The sequence below is a fragment of the Diceros bicornis genome, chromosome 3, assembly GCF_020826845.1.
Source record: "Diceros bicornis minor isolate mBicDic1 chromosome 3, mDicBic1.mat.cur, whole genome shotgun sequence".
In the NCBI taxonomy this organism is placed as follows: domain Eukaryota; kingdom Metazoa; phylum Chordata; class Mammalia; order Perissodactyla; family Rhinocerotidae; genus Diceros; species Diceros bicornis.
Window position 1 is genome coordinate 95824057 of NC_080742.1, and position 21655 is coordinate 95845711.

The following is a 21655-nucleotide window of genomic DNA, read 5'->3' on the forward strand; positions in this document are numbered from 1 at the left end:
TGGGTATGTACCCAAAAGAATTGAAAACAAATTGTTGAGGAGATTTGTACACCAATGATGATAGCAGTATTATTCACAATAGCTAAAACATGGAAGCAACGTAAGTAAGTGTCCATCAATGGAGGAATGAATAAGCATAATGTGGTCTATCCATACAATGGAATATTATTCAGCCTTAAAAAGGAAGGAAATTCTGACACATGCTACAACCTGAATGAACCTTGAGGACATTAAGCCAGTCTCAAAAAGACAAATACTGTGTGATTCCACCTATGTGAGATACTTAGAGTAGTCAGATTCATAGAAACAGAAAGTAGAATGGTGGTTGCCAGGGGCTTGGTTGAGGGGAATGCGCAGGGTGGGGGTATTGTTTAATGGTACAGAGCTTCAGTTTTATAAGATGAAAAAAGTTCTGGAGGTGTATGGTGGTGATGGTTGTACAATAATATGAATGTATTTAATATCTCTGAACTGTACCCCTAAAAATGAAAAGATGGCAAGTTTTATGCTACATGTATTTTACCACAGCAAAAAAAAATTGAAAAAAAGTCCTGATCAGGAAAGACAAAGACAGGCTGACACACTGTTCCAAATTAAAGGGGACTAAAGAGGCATGCCACCTTACCCACTGCGTGATCCCGGATTAGATGCTTGACTGGGAAGAATAGGCATATAGATAGCTATAAAGGACATTTGGGGACAACTGAGGAAATTTAGTTGTGGACCATGGATTAGATAATAGTGTTATATCAATGTTAAATTTTCTGATTTTGATCACTATGGTTATATAAGACGTATTAGTTTTCAGTTGCCACATAACCACTTATCACAATTTTAGTAGCTTAAACAGCACCCATTTATTGCCTCATTTCTGGAGGTCAGAAGTCCAGGCGGGCTCAGGTGGGTTCTCTGCTTAGGGTCTCATACAGCCGAAATCAAGGTGTCTACCAGGCTGACCTCTGATCTGGAGGCTCTGGGAAGAATCGCTTCCAAGCTCATTTGGGTTGTTGGCAGAATCCAGGTCCTTACGGTTGTTGAACTGAGGTCCCTGCTTTCTTGCTGGCTGTAGACCAGGGATCATTCTCAGCTCCTAGAGGCTGCTCTCAGGTCCTTTGCACGTGGCCTTCTCCATCCTCAGGCCAGCAGTAGTGCACTGAATCCTCTTGGTGCTTTGAAGCTCTGACTGCCTCTGCTTTTGAAGGGCTGATGTGATTAGGGTAGGTGACCCAGATAACCTCTTTTGCCATGTAACTAACATAATCATGGCTGTGATATCACTTTGCAGGTTCCACCCACACTCCAAGGGGCAGGGATTAGGCAAGGGTCAGAGGTCACTGGAGCTTGTGTTAGAATTCTGCCTACCTCAAACGAGAATGTTCTTTTTCTTGAGTAATACACACAGAAGTAATTAGGGATAAAAGGGGTATGAAAACAATCTACTCTCAAAGAGTTCAGGAAAATATTATATATAATATATTATTTGTATAGTATACATATACAGACACAGAGAGGAGAGAGAGAAAGGGAGGTAAGGAGGGCACGTGAGTGCATGAGCATGACAAAGCAAATGGGACAAAATGTAAAAGATTGGTGTTCCTTGTATTATTATTGAGTTTTCTATAAGTTTTAAATGATATGAAAAATTTACCAAAAAAAAAAAGGAAACAAAGGTCCAATCCTTGTTTAGTGGTCAAAAATCTGGACTTCATTTAAAACTAAAGTTTTGCCTCTCCCACCTCAACCTGCTTCAGGTCTAGAGTCTGGAATCTTGTGGTAGGAAGAAGGGAGTTCTCCTACCCCCCCCAGCTTGTTCCAGGATTTCTGCTGCATCCTGGGGGGAAATGTTGGGGGGGGGAGGTACAAGAAAGGTGTTGCCTGGCATCCACATCATCTGATACTAGTTACTTGTAGCTGGGATGGTTGTAAGCTGATTCTCTGGGTGTGGGGTCTACGTGCCCCCTCATCGCTGGAGAACTCTTACTGCAGTTCCCTTTAGATGGGTAAGTGTCTGCTTTGGCAGTCGGCCTGTATGGCTCCTTCTTGGGAGCATCACACCAATCGACAGTCGTGGGCAGAGTCCCTTTAGGTGGCTCCAGGCCTCATCTTTTTCCCTGCGGGCCCACGTCTGGACCATGGTAATACATTTGTATATCCTTTGCTCTGACAGACCCTGGGAACATAGGCTCTTCCCAACATGGCCACACGAAGGAGCCCATCAGTCAGTTTCTGCCTTTAGTCTTTTCCAGGCCTGGATTTATGAGCGGCCCCACAGCTCCAGGAGATAAGTCTGCATGTCATTCCATTAGGCCTAAGGTCAGGGGAAGGTAGCGCCCCGCCATGGTAGTGGAGGTGTAACAATACACTGACAGCTCTTTCCAGAAACACCTCTAATATCCAACTTGCTGACCTCTTCGCCTCCTGTGCTTTGACTTCCTCTTAGTGGCCAAGGCTTGGGTTATGGCCCAGTATTTCAGCCACCCTCTTTCCAAGTCAGGCTTCAGTGTCTAGCTTTGCAGTGGGGGATAGTTGGCTGCTATTTTTTGGGCCTTCAGCCAAAACAGGCAGACAAAATCACACTTTAATATCCTGTTGCATATGTTTATTGCTATTCCTGATTTATTGATTTTAGATCTTATCTATTGATTCCTACTGTGGAAGATGAAGATATGGCCCTCTTACATCACCCCAGGCCCCCACTTCTCTTCCCTCCATCCTCTCAGAACAGGTATAGCACACTTTTTTGGTTAATACAATGTAAATTATTTGCCTAATTATGATTATGTATTACTTACTTCTGATCAAAGTCACATATTATGATGATATTTCCTTCATTGTAGGATTTTTTCCCCCTGGAATTGAACTTTTTTTTAATTTTTAATTTACTAGTTTTCTGTACCATCACGAATTCTTCTCAAACTCTCCAGTGGAATTATAAAACTCCTCTGAAGAGTCTTTTCTACATGATCAAACATCCTGTGACCTATCGGTTTCTCTTTTTTTCTGGAGACTTCTGTCATTGGGTCTTCCACTCCCCTGCTCTATCTAAACTAGTTGCTCTTTAGGCCTGCCCCACGGCTGTGGCCTTATACTGTCCTTTGTCTCTGTCCTGTTCCCAGGATCTATCTTCTTTCAGGTTTATATCTTCATTTTGTTAGAGGACATCTTCCATAACTTCCTAAGAAAGGGTGCATGGGAGGAAATTTTTTTAAGACTCTGCATATCTGAAAATGCCCTTACTCTGCCCTCACAGTTGATAACTTGGTTGGTTACAGAAGTCCAGGTGGGAAATAGTTTTCCTCAGCATTTTGAAAACATTGCTTTTAGGTTTTACTGGTACTGTTGAGAAATCTAAATGCCTTTAATTGCTCAATCTTTGAACATAGCCCTATTGTTTTCTACTCTGAAAGGTTTTAAGATCTAGTCCAGTGTTCTGAAGTGTTTAATAATAGGGGGATTTTTCATCTTTTGTTCTGGGTATTGGGTGCTTTTCTTCCATGTGGATACTCATATTTTCCTGTTTGTGGAAACATTCTTGTATTATTTCTTCCTATCTATTTTCTCTCTTCCAGAAAGTCCTATTAGTTAGAGATTGAGCCTCTGGTTTGTTTTATTTTTTCTTTTTCTCCTATTTTCTACTTCTGTCTTTTTTGTTCTGCTTTCTTGGAGACTTCTTCAATTTTATTTTTTAGCAATTCTATTTAATTTTTAAATTTCTCCTCTCATATTTTTATCTAAGAGCCTTTATTGCTCCTTTCATGGATGACTATCATGACTTTTCTCTCTGGGAATATTAATTCTAGTTGTGTGTGTGGTCTTTTTTTCTGAAGTTTTATTTTGCTTCCTGTAATATCTTTGGTTCCTCCAATCCTTTTCCTACTTGTTTCATGTTAGAGGCTTGTCTTAAATAAATATCTCTAGGTTCATTCATATTTGAGAGTAGAGCCTTAAAAAAACTGGCTGGAAGCTCTGTGTGCATGGCTGGGACTCATTAAGTGGTAGGTTTCACTGTAGCTGTGAACCTGGATGGCTCATTGAAGAACCTGCAAATGTCAGTGTTCGTAGGTCTTTGGGGGAGGAGGTGATGGGAGGGTCAATTCAGTCTCTCCAAAGAAAACTCTTCCAGTCTCCTGCTTGGGGGCTCTAAGCCAAGCCATGTTTTTGGAGCCAAGTCATACACCTTTACAACTATAGACTCTTTCTTTATCTCTATTTGCGTTGCAACCCTTCTCCTTCATCTTTCACTGTCCCCAGTCTCCCAGGGTCTGGAAGCTTTCTGGTTGAGTTTTTCTGTAGACTAAATATTCTCCTCCTTGGGTGACGGTGGGAGTGTTTTCTGGTTTCCTAGACTAGTTGGGAGGACCAGGGGTTGAACTGGTCTCCACGGACTTTGGGGCAGCCCCGTTTGCACCTGTTCCTTACCCACCACCTTCTACCGCACCTGGTGCCTCCGGGTCTGGAATCTTTCAGGGCGTCTGTGGTCAAATCCACTTCCTTCTCCTTGTTGCCCGCTCTGCCAGCATTTGCTATTCAGCTCTGTTAGTTCTTCTCTCTCTCTTATCTCCTTCCCTTCTTCCAAAAATATATTACATTTCTAGTCCTGTTTCTCTTGGGCTTATGCTTTTTATTATTATTATTCATTTTAGACGATGTTTTAAGAAGGATATGTGTTCAATCTACCACACTTGAACAATTTATTTAGTTATATTTTTATTAGTAGTAAATATGTGGATACATACACACACTTATAATAAATACAGATATAGTCAAGTGATCCAAAAGATGAATAGTGAACATTTTCTCCCTTTTACCTTGTCCTCAGTCCCTCCCCAGGAGCACCCACAGTTACCAGCTGCTTGTATGTCCTTCCAAAGAAAATTTATACACACATTCATACAGAGACAGACAAAAGCATGTAAATAGATATTAATGGATTTTATTTTAAATCAAGAAAGCAATTTCTTTGCACACCCATGAAGAATATTCATATTTTAAATAAAGGGCACTGCTTAACCCAAGGACATCAATCCCTTCTAGTCAGATTTCAGGTTCCACTGCAGGTGGTAGACATTTTTTTGTGTGTGTGTGTGAGGAAGATCAGCCCTGTGCTAACATCTGCCAATCCTCCTCTTTTTTTTTTTTTGCTGAGGGAGACTGGCCCTGGGCTAACATCTATGCCCATCTTCCTCCACTTTTTATGGGACGCTGGCACAGCATGGCTTGCCAAGAGGTGTGTCGGTGCACGCCCAGGATCCGAACCGGCGAACCCCGGGCCGCCGCAGCGGAGCGCGCGCACTTAACTGCTTGCGCAGGTGGTAGACATTTTTAAGGGGCCTTTCAAGTGCCTTTTAAAATAATCCGTGTAGTTAGACACCACACAAAGGCCAGCTATGGGTGTCGCTGAGGGGCACATGCATAGGACGGTTGTTGGTGGCACTCTTCCACTTCTCGTGTGGCTTCCTTTATCATCCTGTCTTCTCTCCTTCTGTTTTATCCTTTCTGTTTCTTCCTCTTTGCACCCTTTCCCCTCTAGATGCGCTGAGCTGACTCAGGGCTCCCATGGCAGGCCCATGGAGCTAAGGAAGTCATTTACCCTGGCTAAGGGATGTACCCTAATGTGGCTGCCTCTTAGGTTTTAAGAATCAATTGGAACTCTAGATTGGTATGTTTTCATCGTGCCTCTGGCTGAATAGATTTTATTAAGAGATCAATCCAGAGGCACCCCTGAATATTTCAGGTACCAGGAATAGCTTCAGGCGGGCTACTTGACTTGATGGTTCATAGCAGTGACATCAGTATGACTCTTCGTCCCTGCAATAGGGCCTGCTGCTGCCAAACCAGACTTGATCTCAAAACTGGAACGTAGAGCTGCACCCTGGATCAAGGACCCTAATGGGCCAAAGTGGGGGAAAGGTCGTCCTCCAGGTGAGTCTTGACCTACTGAGTTCTGAAGGGCACATCCAGGGGCCCAGGTAGCTACGGCAAGTCACACAATGTTAGTTCAGCCATACTTGTCCTGAACATATTGTGCACCAGGCCCTGTATTAGGCTCTGGGTAGACAAAGATGAATACGAAACTAACCCTGCCCTCAGAGTGTAGAATAGCCTGGGAAGCTGGGACAGTATGGAAAAATCATGTCCTTTGATGAGCAGAAGTGCCAAAGGGACCTGTGGTAGAGCTGATGGGAGGAGTGTGTGGTAGGCTCTGGTTATGAGGAGCTGTAGGCCTGTGAGCCTCTCCTTCCTTCTGTCCTCCTCCTGTCTTAGTGACAACACTGTTGGTCTGTGAGTGTTCGTTGTTTTGCATATCTCAGTCAATAACTTATTAGCTAGTAGCTCTGTGTAGACTTCTGTACCTCCCTTCTTTCTAAGGCTCATTGGAAGACTTATGGATGTTTAACCTCATTTCTTTGTGGGCCTCGCAAGAAGATTAAAGCCACTTGTTTATCCAATAGCGTCTATGGCCAAGGTGGTTAGTTAAGCTTATTAGCAGCTGATGTCACATGATCCCAGGGTAGCTGTGTGGATAGAGAGGGGAAGACTGGCTAAAGAACACACAAGGATTAGCAAACAACTCTTGGGAAGCCAGATTGACTTTCATAGATAATAATGGGGAAGGGTTTAAACAGAAGCCAGTAATCATTTCTAGAAAGGTGGATCACATTCATCCACTCTGCTTTGCATACGGGGTACTTATTGATTTGGGGTGTCTTAGCTGATAGGAGACTGCAGAGTTCTGGGCCGCAAAATCAAGCACAATTTGATTTTCTCCTAAGGGAAAAAGAAGATGGTGGCCATAAGAGAGGCAGACACGCAGGCCTCGGCTATAGAGTCTGCATTTCTTCCAGCTCCTTCTGTGGAGACATTTACCTCCTACTGTGATTCCAGCCTTTGTGAAGTAGAAATAGATGGACCTAGGAAAATCAAGAGGACTTACAGACCCCGTTCAATTCAGAGGTCTTGGTTTGGGCAGTTCCCGTGGTTAGTACTTGACCCAAATGAGACCAAGCTCTTCTGCTCAGCTTGCAAAGAAAGACCTAGTCTCCATGACAAATCGTCCCGGTTAGTCCGAGGTTACACGGGGCCTTTTAAAGTGGAGACTTTAAAATACCATGAAGTCAGCAAAGCACACAAGCTCTGTGTCAACACTGTCCAAATCAAGGAAGACACCCCTCAGGCTGCCCTAGTCCCGGAGATCTCCAGTGACCTGATGGCGAACATGGAGCACTTTTTCAATGCCGCCTACTCCATCGCATACCACTCAAGGCCCCTTAATGACTTTGAGAAGATCCTGCAACTCCTCCAAAACACTGGCACCATGATTTTGGGCAAGTACCGAAATCGTACTGCATGCACTCAGTTCATCAAATACATCTCTGAGACGCTGAAGAAGGAGATCCTTGAGGATGTCCGGAACTCCCCTTGTGTGAGTGTGCTGTTGGACAGCTCCACAGACACCGCCGACCAGTCCTGTGTGGGGATTTACATCCGCTACTTGAAGGAGCTGGAGGTGAAAGAGTCTTACATCACCTTGGCCCCTCTCTACAGTGAGACAGTGGATGGATACTTTGAGACCATCGTCTCTGCCCTGGATGAACTGGACATCCCTTTCCGGAAGCCTGGTTGGGTGGTAGGCCTGGGCACTGATGGCTCACCCATGTTGAGCTGCAGAGGAGGCCTTGTGGAAAAGTTCCAGGAGATCATCCCCCAGCTGCTGCCTGTCGATTGTGTGGCTCACCGGCTGCATCTGGCTGTGATGGACGCTTGTGGGGGCATCGACCTGGTGAAGAAGTGTGACCGGCACATCCGAACCATCTTCAAGTTCTATCAGTCCTCCAACAAGAGGCTGAGTGAGCTGCAGGAAGGCGCAGCCCCCCTGGAGCAGGAAATCATCCGCCTGAAGGACCTGAACGCCGTCAGGTGGGTGGCCAGCAAGAGACGCACACTGAACGCGCTCATCGTGAGCTGGCCCGCCCTGGCTAGGCACCTCCACAGTGTGGCGGAGGCTGGGGGCCAGACTGGGCATAGGGCCAAAGGCATGCTGAAGCTGATGAAGAGCTTCCATTTCATCAAGTTCTGCCACTTCCTTTTGGACTTCCTGAGCATCTACAGGCCTTTGTCTGAGGTGTGCCAGAAAGAGATCGTGCTGATTACAGAGGTGAACTCCACGCTGGGACGGGCCTATGTAGCACTGGAGACCCTCCGTCACCAGGCAGGCCCCAAAGAGGAGGAGTTCAATGCCAGCTTCAAGGACGGGCGGCTCCACGGCATCTTCTTGGACAGAATGGAGATGGCAGAACAGCGGTTCCAGGCAGACAGGGAAAGAATGATCCTGACAGGGATTGAGTACCTCCAGCAAAGGTTTGACACAGACCGTCCCCCGCAGCTCAAGAACATGGAGGTGTTTGACACCATGGCCTGGCCAAGTGGGATTGAACTTGCCAGTTTTGGGAATGATGATATTCTTGCCCTTGCCAGATATTTTCAGCTCTCACTCCCCCCAGGATACAGCGAGGAAGCACTACTGGAGGAGTGGCTGGGCCTGAAAGCCATCACCAGGAACCTCCCATTCTCCATGCTGTGTAAGAACGCCCTGGCCCAGCACTCCCGCTTCCCCTTGCTGAGCAGGCTCATGGCCGTGGTGGTTTGTGTGCCCGTCTCCACCTCCTGCTGTGAGCGGGGGTTCAGTGCCATGAACCGGATCAGGACCGATGAGAGGACCAAGCTCTCCAATGAGGTGATCAACATGCTCATGATGACAGCAGTGAACGGTGTGGCAGTCACAGAGTACGACCCCCAGCCCGCCATCCAGCACTGGTACCTGACCTCCTCAGGCCGGCGTTTCAGCCACGTCTACACCTGTGCCCAAGTGCCACCCCGCTCCCATGCTAGTAAGTCCACAGGCAGAGCTCCTGGAGATGAGAAAACGAAGGAAGGGAATCTTGTTTTCTCAACCCCACGTGGAGCTCGCAGTCTGGTAGAGTCTGATAAAGTCAGCCATCACTGCAGGTCTGGTCTAAGGTATCCGTTGAGCTTCTGTCGTGTGCTAGATCAGAGGGCACTTGAGATACCACATTACCCTCAAGGATCTTGTGATCCAGCTAGAGAGGCAAGAGGCACACACTGCAGGCAGCAGGGCATAGTGCTAAGAGCATGAATTTCTGGAACTCGTCTGCCCAGGTTCAAATTCTAGCTCTGCTGCTAACTAGCATGTCACCTCGGGCAAGTTAATCTCTCTGTGCTTCAGTTTTGCGTCTGTAAAGTGAATTAATACATGTAAAGTGGTTAGGACAATGTCTGGGAAGTAGTGCCAATGGCCCTCTTAAAGGTTAAGACTACTAGTGGGAATAACTAGAGGACTACACCGGTTGGGGCAGTGACATCGCGTTCTGAGGGGGGCTGTGTAGACTGTTTGGAGAGGGAAGAGGTCAGCGCAGGTCAGAGGGGCTGTGAAGAAGGTGCTACGTAGAGGAGAAGGTTAGGGCCTGTCAGGCAGGGGAGGAGTCCCAGAGGAGTCCAGCCTAACTAGCCTGGAGGGCTGGGGTAGGGACTAGCTTGAGGGGCAGTTATACTATACGGGAGGGCAAGTTACTGAAAGTTTTAGCCAGAAATTTTCCTCTTTTCAAGTAGTCACTGAAAACAGAGAGAACCAGAGAGGTCCACCAGGCTGTTCCCGTTCACTTACCAGTGACAGAGCCATCTCCTGCCTCTTGCTTCCGCTCTTGTTTTTCACCTCTGAGTCTGTGGTCCTCAGCAGTGGACTGGGTCCAGGCTTGACAGAGGCTCTGTAGGAGGCAAGGTGGCCCTGGACCTACAGCTGGGCAGCAGGGGAGGGGCCCAGGGTAGAAGTGGAGAGACGAGAAAAGACCGGGAGAGGCAAGATGGGGGGTCAAGACAGTGACTCCTTCACCCAAGCATTTGTTGGTGAATTGTTGTCCGTGTCCAACCCTGTGGGGTGAAGGAGAGAAAGATGGGATTGGGTGTGCCTTTTGTAGATTCTTCTTCTCATGGGGACAGTGGGACTAGAGCACTACCAGATTTTACATGACAGAGCCCTCCTTCCCGGGCGGGGTTCCTCAACCTCAGCACTAGTCACACTGGGGCCAGATAACTCTTCATCGTGGGGCCCATCCTGTGTGTAGGACCTTTAGCAGCATCCCTGGCCTTTACCCATTACATCCCCACTGGATACCAGTAGCACCCTCCCAGTTGTAGCAATCACAATGTCTCCAGGTGTTGCCAAATGTCCCCTGGGGGCCAAGTGAGCTCTGCCATCCCGGGGAGAGGAATAAGCAGAGTGGGACTAGATCAGGTCTGCAAAGAGCGGTCCTGGTCCTGACTCCAGTCCGTTCTGCCATGGTTTGTTCACCGAACATCCTTGGGGCGCGGTTGGATGTGGGAAGGGATTATCACCTCATTTGTTTTGCCGTCTGTCTGATTGTGCGTTCTCTTTCCTCCAGCACGAGGGGCGGGGCTCAGGAAGGAGAAGATGGGAGTGCTCTATATGGAGGAGGCCATGACTCAGAAGCCGCCCATTCTGTCCTACAGGGAACCGGTGGAGATCCTGAAGGACTGCATTATAGACCCTTCCAACAGACTCCTGTACCCCCACACCAGCCAAGGGGCCCCCGAGCTGTCCTGATGTGAGCTCACGTGGGAGCAGGAATCCGAGGGATTGCCTTGGAGACCCCATGCTGCCCTGCCCCTTGTGATCACGGGGACAGCTCTCTGCAGATTCTAGGCTGCCCTGGAATCTTCGTCTGGTGGGGCCTCTCTAAGCACCAGGAAGGGGTCAGTGACAAGATAGTTAAGCCCACAGCTCAGAGAGGCAGAGTAATCGGGAGGCGCACAACCTGTTACCAAGGCGCCTCTCTAAGCAGGGCAGTGACCTCACAGCACTTAAATACACAGAAAGGGTCTTATCTCAAGTTCATTTTTAAGGTGCTTCAGGAAATAATGCCACCATGGGATTGCCCTGTTCTAGTGGCAAGAGGACTTTCCTGAAGTGGGGGAGACTCTTGAGGGTAGAGGCTTAAAGGAGCACCCCAGCCCCTGGACAGTTGGGGACTCCCCAGGAAGGCTGCCCACCGCCTCAGGGGCACAGGGAAGGCACCTGGTGAGGGGCAGAGGATGACCAGGCACTAGGGACAGCTGGTTTGGCTCTGGGATCTGTCGCCCTGGCTCCATGGCAGAAGCTGGGAAGCGTTGACTTCATATGGGAGACTCATATCAGGGAATTTCTCTACCTCCTCCCAGGGCCTTCCTTTTGGATGAGGCAAGCCAAAACCCTTTGCACAGAGCACTGGAGAACGGTTATCCTCCTGCAGCCCCAGGACAGTGGGAGGAGCCTGATGTCTGCCAGCAGTTTGGCTCTTGTGTATGACCTGTGCCACGCTGAGCCCGGCTTCCTGAGGAGTGGCAGGGCCAAGCTAGCACGTGGGAGGCTTGGGATCCAGCCCAGGTCTGCTGCAGGCCATGATTCAACCATGGTTTTCCCTTCCTCTTTTCTGTGCCTCAGTTTCCCTCTCCATGAAGTGGCAGCAGAGAATCCCAGTGCCTGCTGGCTCCCAGTCTGCCACAGGACTGATGAAGGACAGCGCCTCCAGCTCCAGAAGCACAGACCTCAGGCTGCACAGAGGACTTCGCTGCCTTCAGCCCTTGTCCTTGTCCCTGGCCACTGACGTCCTTATTGGGGGCAGAGGTGCTCTCTCAGCGTGCCATCAGCATGCTGGTCTAGGCCACTCTTCCCCGAGGTGCTCTGGGAGCATCTGGGAACCAGTAGGGGTGCTTGTTAACATGATCTGCCCCAGACCTGCTTCCTCAGATTCCCGGGCCTGGGGCTCAGGGACTGGCTGGTTTCAGCAAGGTCTCCCAGGAACTTCGTGGGCCCACACAAGTTTGAGAACCACTACCCTGGAGGCACAGAAGGGTGTTCTGCTCGCCCTCACCCCATCTCCCCTGCCACCCTGAAGTAAAGCACTTTTCCTTCCAGGGCAGCTTCGTTTGGTAGCCCTGGGCTGCTTCTCTGGCTGGGGATGATGTAGTGTCTGGGTTCCGCCTTCCTAACCACGGTGGGAACAAGGAGAGGTTAGAGAGAAGGGCTTCTGTGGTCTGCCTTTCACTTGCTTTAGACAGGCAGGAAGTAGTGCTCTGTCCCCGCCCTGCTGCCCGCCTCCAGGGTGGGTCCCTGCTCTGTGCTGCCAGTCTAGGCAGTCCCTCCCTCCACCAGCAGCCTGTCCACTTCCCATTCCTAGAAGGTGCTGAGAGCCCCTGAGAGGCTGGTGTCCAAGTGTCTCACGAGGGCAGACCCCCTGCTTCCCAGGGCTTTTGACTCTCCATTCCCCACACCCCACTGTTAGTACTTAGCCTCAGTGCCATTGCTTTCCTGTTTTCTTCAGCTTCGAGCCAGGAATTCCTTTCTTTCTGCCTTTTAACCTGTGGAAATGTCTCTCTTCTAGCCTGTGCTCTGGGGTCTGAGGTGGACCTTGGGCCCTTGGAGCTAGAGCCCTGGCAGTGTTGCTGTCCACACGGTCAGGACGGAGCCCAGGCCAACAATGCCATTCACATAAGTTTCCATGGGGGTTCAGGAATCTGCCCTCAGCCAGGTGCCCTGGGTGTGAATTGGTGGGATGGAAGAGAGAAAGGCCCTTTAAGTGGGGTAGCTCCCACCCTATCACAGGGATTCCAAATGGAGGTGACTTTCCAGCAAGCACCTTCCTCATGGCATCTCCCATCCTTTAAGAGTCCTCAGAGCAAGAGGCTAGTGCTGTGAGCAATGCGGTGTGTGAGTCCACCCACACAGCTCCCTGCGAGGGTCTGGGCACTGAGGGGAGGCCAGGTGGGGACGCACCTGCCTCTCCACATCTGTGCTCTGAGGAAGCCTCCAGTGCCGGCTTGTGAGAAAGTTGGGCCCTGGGAAGGGGCAACTGAAAATGCTGTTCATCACAGGGATTTGCACGACTCAAGTTTCTGGAGGGGCGCAGGCATGCTCTGGCTCCCCTTTGTTAGCAACAGCAAAGACAACGCTTTTGTGCTGGCCCCCAGGGCTGAGACATGGTGAGCGCCCCACAGGAGACCCCTGGTCCAGGCTGGCCTCTGTATTGTTTCAAGAGACTCGCTGCGTTTCAGACGCCAGGGCCTGGAGATCCCGTTGTGGGAGAGGCTTCCTGTTTTTGCCTCACAAGAAGGCAAGCTGAAGGGTATCAAGAATAGAAGGAGCAAGCCTTCTACCTTTGGCCAGAGTCCTGGCCCTGGCTCCACCCTTCTTCCCTACCTGTAATCTTTATGGCATCTCCATGACCTGTCCCGGCCTTTCACACACGGGCCTTTCACACACGGGCGCAGCGCACGGCCCCAGAACCGATGCCCGCAGGGCCTGACGTTCCGAGTGGCCAGCATTGTAACTGACAGTTTGATTTGAGTAGCCATAGAGAGCTGGTGGGCGGGAGCGACCTCAGCTCCTGTCGCAGCAGACGGGTTAGACAGTCAACCACTCCAGACCTTCTGCTTCTCTCTCAAGCCCAAGCTGAGCTCCTAGGGTGCTAAGTATTTCGTGGGACCATGTGAAGACTGGCTAGTTTCCTCATCCAGGTGGCTGTCAGCCAAGGACACGCCGGATGATTGGCACAGGGATGTCCTCTCCTCTGGTCTCAAAGATGTGCAAATGAGGTTAAAAAATACCATGTTTGATTCTCAACCTTTTGTTACCTGAATAAAGCAGAGTTTATTTCGACACGCGCCTCTGTTCCGTGAGTCCCCTAAGCCAGAACCAGGAAACCGCAGAAGCAGATCAAAGCTAACCACGTCTGGCTCCACCGAAGCGCCCCACGCCCCCGAGTGACGGGCTAGCGCGCCTGCGCGGGTCAGGCCCGACCGAGCGCGCTCCCCCGGGCGGCCGGGTGCGCTCCTGGGCGGCGCGATCCCGCTGCGCATGCTCGGCGCCCACCGTACAGCCCGGCCCGCGCGCTGCGGAGTATCTGCCGCTCGGCCCTGCAGCCCGGGCTGGGCATCCCGCGCCCGGCCATGACGGCGCACTCCTTCGCCCTCCCGGTCATCATCTTCACCACGTTCTGGGGCCTCATCGGCATCGCCGGGCCCTGGTTCGTGCCGAAAGGACCCAACCGCGGGTAAGGGACGCGCGCGGGCCCGGCTTCCCTGCAGCCCCTCCCTGGCCCGGCCCGGCCCGGCCCACCCTCTTTTGCCCGCAAACCCCTCCTCCCCGGGCGCCGGCGGCCCGCGGTGCCGCGAGCGCAGGCCCGAGACTCGCCCGGTGCCCCCTCCTCCTCCCAGGCCTGCGCTGGGCCGCGTTCAGCCCGGCATCCGGCAGGTGGTCGGGGCCAAAGGGCGGAGTCGGTCATGCTTTAGAAAGGTGGAGAGCCGACTGACACGGGGGACAGTTAAGGGTCACCCCCTGCAGCCGGTAAAGGCTAGCTAGCGACTGGTGCATTTTGTCCGCTCCTCGCCAGCTGTGACCTTGAGCGAATGTCAAGCCTCAGTTTCTTCTTAGGTAAAATGGGGAGGATGATGATGGTGATGCCTGCCTTTTAAGGCCGCTGTGAGGATACACGAAATAATGCATATAAGACTCTTAACGGTGCGTGGCACGTGTTATGTATTGAACAGTTTTTAGCCCGTATCACTGTTTTTCAAAGGTCCCCAACAGATTTCTGTACGGTTGCCCCATTTACCAGTTTCTGCTTCGTATTATCCTCAGTTATAAGTGCCCTCTCCCCTGGATTACAAGTTCCTTGAGGTTGGAAATTGTCCTGTCCACCACTGCAGACCTCAGGGCCCAGTGCAGGTCGGGCCCACGGTGCTTAGGAATGTTGTCAAAATGGATTAAGTGCTAATTTCTCTGCCACTGCCTGTAAGTGCTTTAGATCCGAGGTCATAGGACCTGGTTTGGATTAGATGTAGCTCTGGCTGGAGGCTGCTTGGACATGTGGGCATTGCCTCTGTTCTTCAAAATCTGCAGGGCTGAGGGCTCACAGCTTAGCTCTGTGAACCATTTTAGTGTGTCACCTCTCCTGCAAACCTTGGTGAGTTCTTTCTTCAGTCTAACTGAAGTCCATCCTGCTGCATTCCAACCTTCTGTCTCCAGTCTTCTTTGCGTGAACACAAAGTAGTTAGTCTCCGTTCTCTTTATAACCACTCTCTCTGCTTCAGAGGTGGCTCACAGTCTCCTTGCTTCTTGCACTGTCTTCTGTTTTCCTTCCCCTTGCCCAGTGCATTTTGAATTCTGGAGACCACTCCACGGTGGGCTGCCGCAAATGTAACTCTCTGCACTGTCTTTTCCCAACTTGGCTACATTAAGATAGAGTAATAGTGAGTGATGGAGAAGGGAGATGAGGGGAAGGATTTGTAAGGTAACTTGGATGTGGTCAAGGTCGGCCTCCCCATGAGGTGACACTTAAGAGTTTTTATGTTGCATTTTGCAATACTCACCCTGGGCAGAACTCAGCCTCCTGTGTTCAGGTGGCATCAGGAAGGCCAAGGGGAAAGGGCCCGACACCAGGACCTCTTTCTCTGGCCCTGGCCAGGCCTTCTGAGAGCCCCGGGTCCGTCCGTCCTGACCTGACGTCCCCTTGCGTTGCAGAGTCATCATCACCATGCTGGTGGCCACCGCCGTCTGCTGTTACCTCTTGTAAGTACCACTCTCCCGGCTCAGAAACAGCTGGTGCCATTGTCCTCCCTTCTGCCGCCTCTCCCTAGCCCCGCTCCTCTCTGTCTGGGTGACAGATTCCGCTCTTGAAAGGCGGAGTCTGTCAGATGTGGCAGAGGAGGCGGTTTGGAGTGGCAGAGAGGGCGAAGGGCTGGAAGTCGTAAACTCTGATTCTGGTTCTACATGTGTCACCTGGACAAGCTTTGTCCTAGTAACAAACAATAAAGCTTGTTAAAAATAACGATGACTCTTAGACGTTAGCTGAAATACCTGGGGACGTACAGGCTTTCAGAATTCTCCCTGGACAGAGCATCTCTAAGGCCCTTTCTCAGTGCTGCTTCTCAGTCCTTCAGGGCCTGGCTAGTGTCCTCATCTGTTCCGGGGAGGGCCTCAGAGGGGCTGGGATTTGATGGCTCAGAGACCAGGACATAGAGGCTGGTGGCTGGGAAGGTGGGGGAGACGGAGTATACACAGGATGTGGGAGGATTACCAACAGCAGAGCCACACATGGGAAAGGGAGAGCAGGCTGCGAATGAGAGGCACAGGGGCAGAAAGGTGGTGCAACATAAGAAAACGCCGCGCCTAGAAATTATACCTACAAAACGTAAACCCGGGATCATGTTGATGATAAGCAGGCAGCGATTTCTGACAGCTTCCTGGGCATCAAGCACGTGACTAGCTGCTGCGGTCGGATTCAGAGGTGAGAGAGCTGGATCCTTCCTGCAAAACCAGACAGAGCACCGCTGGTACTGTCATTTGAGGTGTGCAAGGTCCTGCACCTCCAGAGTCTTTGGGGGTCTGCTGCGGTGAGGCAAACACAGTCATGATGACGCGGCCTGACCCCCCAGATGTGCAGCCTGCCGATGGCCCCTGGAGAGCTCGCTGGCCTGCTCCCTGCTGCAGACTGGGGGAGGCCCAGACCAGAGATGGATTAGGACGCAGCTGGGAGTTGCTCCCAGCATGCCCCTGGGGGCTGTCTTACCTCTTCCCTAATCCCAGGGTCCAGCCCCAACTCAGGGATCTTATACATCCACAAAACATGAAATCAAGCCTAACCCAAATCCAACAAGCCCCACACTGAGGCTCTGTGCCTGCTGGAGTGTGGATGGCTCCCTGGGAACACAGGCCCCGAGGCTGCTGGGTTGGTCACGTGACCAGGGTTCCTTCTGTGTGCGGGCTCACCCTCGCTTGCTGTGTCTGGCAGCTGGCTCATTGCCATCCTGGCTCAGCTGAACCCCCTGTTCGGGCCACAGCTGAAAAACGAGACCATCTGGTACGTGCGCTTCCTGTGGGAGTGACGGCTGCGCATCTTCCCCAGGTACTAGGGCCACGGGTGTGGGTAGGGAGGGCCTGGTGTGGAGGAAGAGAACAGGCGGGGCTGTCGGAAGAGTTTGCATTTGGATTCAGGTGTTCATTTATTCAGAAAAAAAAAAAATGCTGGGAACCTGCTCCCTTTCTGCCCAGTGCTGTGGTGGCTCCAGGGATGGACAGAGACCAGGGTCCTCGCGGTGCTTCCCCCTAGGCCCAGCGGAGGTTGTGGGTTTGCAGGCCACAGCGGGGGTGGTCAGGGATGTAGAATCTGTTCCGGGAGGGGAGGGCTGGGGCACAGGAGCTGCGAGATGCTAACTGGGTGGAGGGACTTAGAGGGACAGTTGAGGTAAACCAAGTACCCGGGCAGAGGCTCTCCAGGGAGAGGGTGGGGGAGAGGGTGTCTCCACAGCAAGGAATTGACCCCTTCATTTGATGTTCTTTTCAGGTGCCCCAGCTCTCTGGATGACCTTGGCTCCACTGTCCCTGACAACCCCTTCGTCCCTGCCCCCACAGCTGTGTCCTGGTCCCTCTGTGCTCCCTCCCCCAGGGCCTGCCTGGTTCTGGGAAGTACTGCCTTCTTCAGCCAATTCAAGCATCAGAAAGCCCCAAGCTCAGAGTCAGCCTGGAGCAGGAGATAGCCCCCCTCAAACTCCCACTGCCCCCTCCCAGGTAGATCCTGGCCAGGAGCTGACAGGTGTGGGGTCTGCCTTTTACAAATGGGGCAGCCCAAGGAAGGCCATGTGTCCTGTGGAGAAGGGGCGTTCAGCCCAGGGTGCTCCAAGCCTGGGATGGGCCAGGCTAGAGAGGAAGCCTTGGATGGAGAGTCAGGGACCCACTATCATCGGCTCTGCCCTGTCCTGCTGTGTGACCCCAGGAAGCGTCTCCATGGACCTCCTCACCTGTCAGATGGAGAGGCTCCACCCAATCCAGATGTGTCAAAGGCCTTTTCCAGCTCTGGCTTGGAATTCTTCTTTAATTTTCTGACACATTTAGATGTAAAATTTCTGAAAACGTGGAAGTAATGGAAAAATATTCACACACAAAAAGCAACATAGTAATTTGGTTCAAGATTGAAACCTCTATGATTAGCATCCTTGGTAGTCACTCAAGTTGGCTTGCTCAGAAAGCCGTATCTCCTCAGAATGTCGTCCTCCACCTTCCTCCCCTACGTGGGCCCCCCTTATGGATAAGCTCCCTCCCTTCCCAGAGCCTCAGTCTGGGCACTGCAGGGGCCCCGGGAGGATGAAGAGAGGGGTGTGTAGGCCAGCACCACACCTGTCCACTCTCCAGTGGGCTGGGGATGGTGAGGGATGGAGGAGCACCTGCCTGACCAAGGCTGGGAGGCAGAATGTGTGAGTTCAGACCAGAGGGAACCCAGGGCCTCCCCAGCCCATGCCCTCACTCCTCCCAGGAGAGTTGAGGCTGAGACCACAGATGCTTGCCCACAGTCCCAGAGCTAATGGGGGTCCCTCATTCTGCCACCTTGCCTCCTGGGGGAATAAGCCAATCTCGCATATTTATTGATTGTATTTATTTGATTGGCATCCTTCCCGTTTAGTGGGCATAATCTTTGGAATGGTGGGAGAATGTGATGCGTCTCACCTGATTTCTTGGTTCTGGGCTTGGCTTGTTGTTCAGAGCTCAGGTTGGGGCCTCCCATTGACATCTCCCCCCTTCCAGCTCTCTTCCTGTACTGACCTCCGTGGGCGTCCTGGAGTGGGGTGCTGAGTGTAGCTTGTACTGAAGACTTGACTGTGTCTAGTGACTAGTGAGTGGTGGGAAATTACTGTTTGGTGGCAAAGTCCTGGCTGAAGCGAAGTTTGCTTTGTCACCCTGCCCACCTGATCCCCATTTCCTGAGTGGGTAGATTTGGGGGGCAGGAAAGGAGACTGGCAGCTGCTGGGAGCTGCAGCCCTGGGGCAGGCACACTGAGAACTACATTTTCCTGAGACCAGAAGGAAAGTACGGCTGTGTTGGAATCTGTCCAGAACCAGGAGGAGGATGAAGGACTTGTTCAAGTGGAACTCTGACCACCACTCATCTGTGCCCCAGGTTAGAGTGCATAGCTCCTGGGACTGCAATAAAGTGGGACCCCATCATCTCCGGAGTGTGGCTGGCCTCATTCCTGAATGCCGGAGGGCCCCGAATGTGCCTGCTCCTCACCTGGCCTGGGCGAGAATCAGCTCCCTGCACGGGGCAGGGAGACGGAGTGAGCAGAGGGAGCTGGCACTCCAGGGCCAGGGAGTATAGCTCACCAGGGGAGCTGCAAGATGCTGGGGAGGCGCATGGAGGAGGAACCAGACCACTGAGAAATGAGGGGCCAGACCACTGAGGCCCTGAGCGCCGGAGCATCCGCATGGAGAAGAGACCTCCAGTGAGGGTTGGATAGGTGAATTTGAGGGTCAGGAGGAAGATGTGGCCTGAAGAGCTGGGAGTCTTCAGCAAAATATAATGGCTGATCCCTGAGGCCTGGGGCTGGGTTGCAGAATGAGACAAGCCCCGACTAGAACCTGGGGAACGCCAGCATTCGTGGGGTGGGCAGATGAAGACGAGAGGCCGTCAAGGAGGCAGGAGGAGAGAGGGTGAGCATAACGTCACGAAATCCTGAGGAAGTGATTCCAGAGGAGGGACTGGTCGGGGCATCAGAGGGCCCCACGAGAAGTCAAAGAGGAGGGGGCAGGCTGAGAGAGACAAGTAACAGCCTGAGGGGAACCCCTCGGACCCTCTGAAAACCCTAGAGAGATGAAAGGGGAAGAAACAAGGAGGAGACCTTGTTGGGTCAGTTTTCCCGGGTCTCTGCAGGTCAGGCCCTGGGCCTGGGAGACTCACCCCGTAAGGCTGTGCTGCACCTCCAGCCCCCAGCCCTGCAGCTGTAACTTAAGCCAGGCCCAGCCTCCTGGGCTGCCTGCTCTCCCAGCTGCATTCCCCTCCTAGGGCCTGGGGTCTGGGATGCTGAAGGTCGCTGGCCCAGGCCCAGGGTTGGGGAGGGGGGTCTCACAAATGGTTGCTTCCTCCACTTGCTTCCCGTTCTCTGGGTTCTGGGCTTCCCCACTTGGACTGACTCTGCTCCTCTTCAGACTCTCTGGATGTGTGTGTCTGTCCCTGAATTCTCACTGAGCCGCCGCGGCAGCATCCTCTCTTCCTGGGGAGGTGGGGTCCTGGGGAGCACCCCCCACTTTCTGGGCAGCCCCCGAGCAGCTCAGGGGGGTGACTCCTTCCCAACACGGTGGCTGTGCCCCGCTCTTCCTTCCTCTCTGCTGAGAGCTTGGCTGCGCTCAACCCCCTCCCCACCTGGTGCCCACTGGCTCTGTGAGGGTTGCCTTCCTGTCGAAGCTTCTGCCCCATACCCAAGGCAGGAGCTGCGGACTGAGCAGATTTTGTCAAAGATAAACACAGCCGGCCATTAGTTAAAGTGGTGAAAACTATGTTTTATTCTGTAACTACTGACAGTAGGGGATATCTGAGCTCATGCAATCGGTGCCGAGGTGAATGGGCCATTTAAAGGGAGAATGAGGGAGGAGGGAGACGGGTGCGTGGGCCTAAGTAGAATCAGGAGAGTGAAAAATCACAGAGATGGTCTGTGTCAGGGCGACTAGTCCAGCTGCGTCTCCACAGAGACCCGGGCACAGAGGCCCATCCTTCCTGATTCCATTTCAGAGGAAGGGCTTTCAGGTCCTTGAGAAAGACGTTCCAGGGTTGCAGGAGATACATACATATATATCTCAAAGGGACAGAGGAAGGATTTGCAATTGTAAGCTTTTTTTAGTAAATGCTGTAAGAAAGGGCAGAGGGCCGGGGGGTCAGACGCCTATGGTCAGGTATTGACTAGAACAGACTGTGAATAATTCTGACAGCCTAGAGCTTTTTCAGATGGGAACTCAGCAGGACTGGGCTGTCCCAGGGATGCAGCCTTAGGCTGCCAGAAGCCGTGCTAGGTTGGTTAAGTCTGTGGGAGGCACATCAGTAATGTCAGCCTCTGACAGATGCTCAGAGAACTACATGCAGCAAAATGTCCCTAAAGATGGGCAGTGGCTGAGAGTAGGATCCCCCTGCACTATACCTCCTGGAGACCACCCTGGGACTGGACGAGCCCAGGGAGAAGACCAAAGGCTGACAAGCTAAGCTAAGTTGCCCACACAAAGGGCAGCCAACAGAGGGCAGTGCCTGCACACAGGACGGAACCCTCCGGCAAGACCAGTTTATGCCGCCACTGGGGGTGCATCGCACTGATGTTAGAGGTCGTGGCCTTAGTGAGTGGCTTTTAGTGGGGAGCAGGGACAGTTTTCCAGACGATCTCATCGCCTGGATGAAGTGTCCAAGGATATGTAACAACCACCACGAGCAATGTTTATCAAGCAGTTACTAGGTACCAGGCACTGCTTGGGACAACCGACGGGCAAAAAGCTAAGGTACCTTGCCAACTTGATGTGCTCTGATGCCAGCCTTCCCAACAATCTTCTGTGGCCTTTTCCCACCTCAGCATCCTGAGAGATCTGGCACATTCCGACCTATGAAAGGGACACTCATCAGCCGAGATTCTCAGTGGGGAGGGGGCGGTACATACAGAGGGATACTGTTACTGCAGGCCACAGGCTCACCCCTCCCCGATGAAGCCCCTCAAGCAAGGCCCTGGGTGAATTTTGGTGCTTTGAACAGAAAGAAGATTGTGGATAACAACGGGAATGT

The 21655-nt window shown here is 51.9% G+C and overlaps 2 protein-coding genes across 2 annotated transcripts; both read left to right on the forward strand.

Moving 5' to 3' along the window:
* The first annotated feature begins 5800 nt into the window (after positions 1–5800).
* Positions 5801–13316, forward strand: LOC131398818 (zinc finger protein 862). Its single transcript, XM_058532638.1, has 3 exons — positions 5801–5922; positions 6774–8888; positions 10458–13316. The coding sequence occupies exons 2-3, from the start codon at positions 6785–6787 to the stop codon at positions 10637–10639; spliced, it is 2286 nt and encodes a 761-aa protein (XP_058388621.1). The 5' UTR covers positions 5801–5922; positions 6774–6784; the 3' UTR covers positions 10640–13316.
* Positions 13317–13958: 642 nt separating this feature from the next.
* On the forward strand, positions 13959–17510 carry ATP6V0E2 (ATPase H+ transporting V0 subunit e2). Its single transcript, XM_058532649.1, has 4 exons — positions 13959–14123; positions 15593–15640; positions 16863–16976; positions 17415–17510. Exons 1-3 carry the CDS (start codon positions 14020–14022, stop codon positions 16954–16956), a joined length of 246 nt encoding a protein of 81 aa, XP_058388632.1. The 5' UTR covers positions 13959–14019; the 3' UTR covers positions 16957–16976; positions 17415–17510.
* Positions 17511–21655: the final 4145 nt, after the last annotated feature.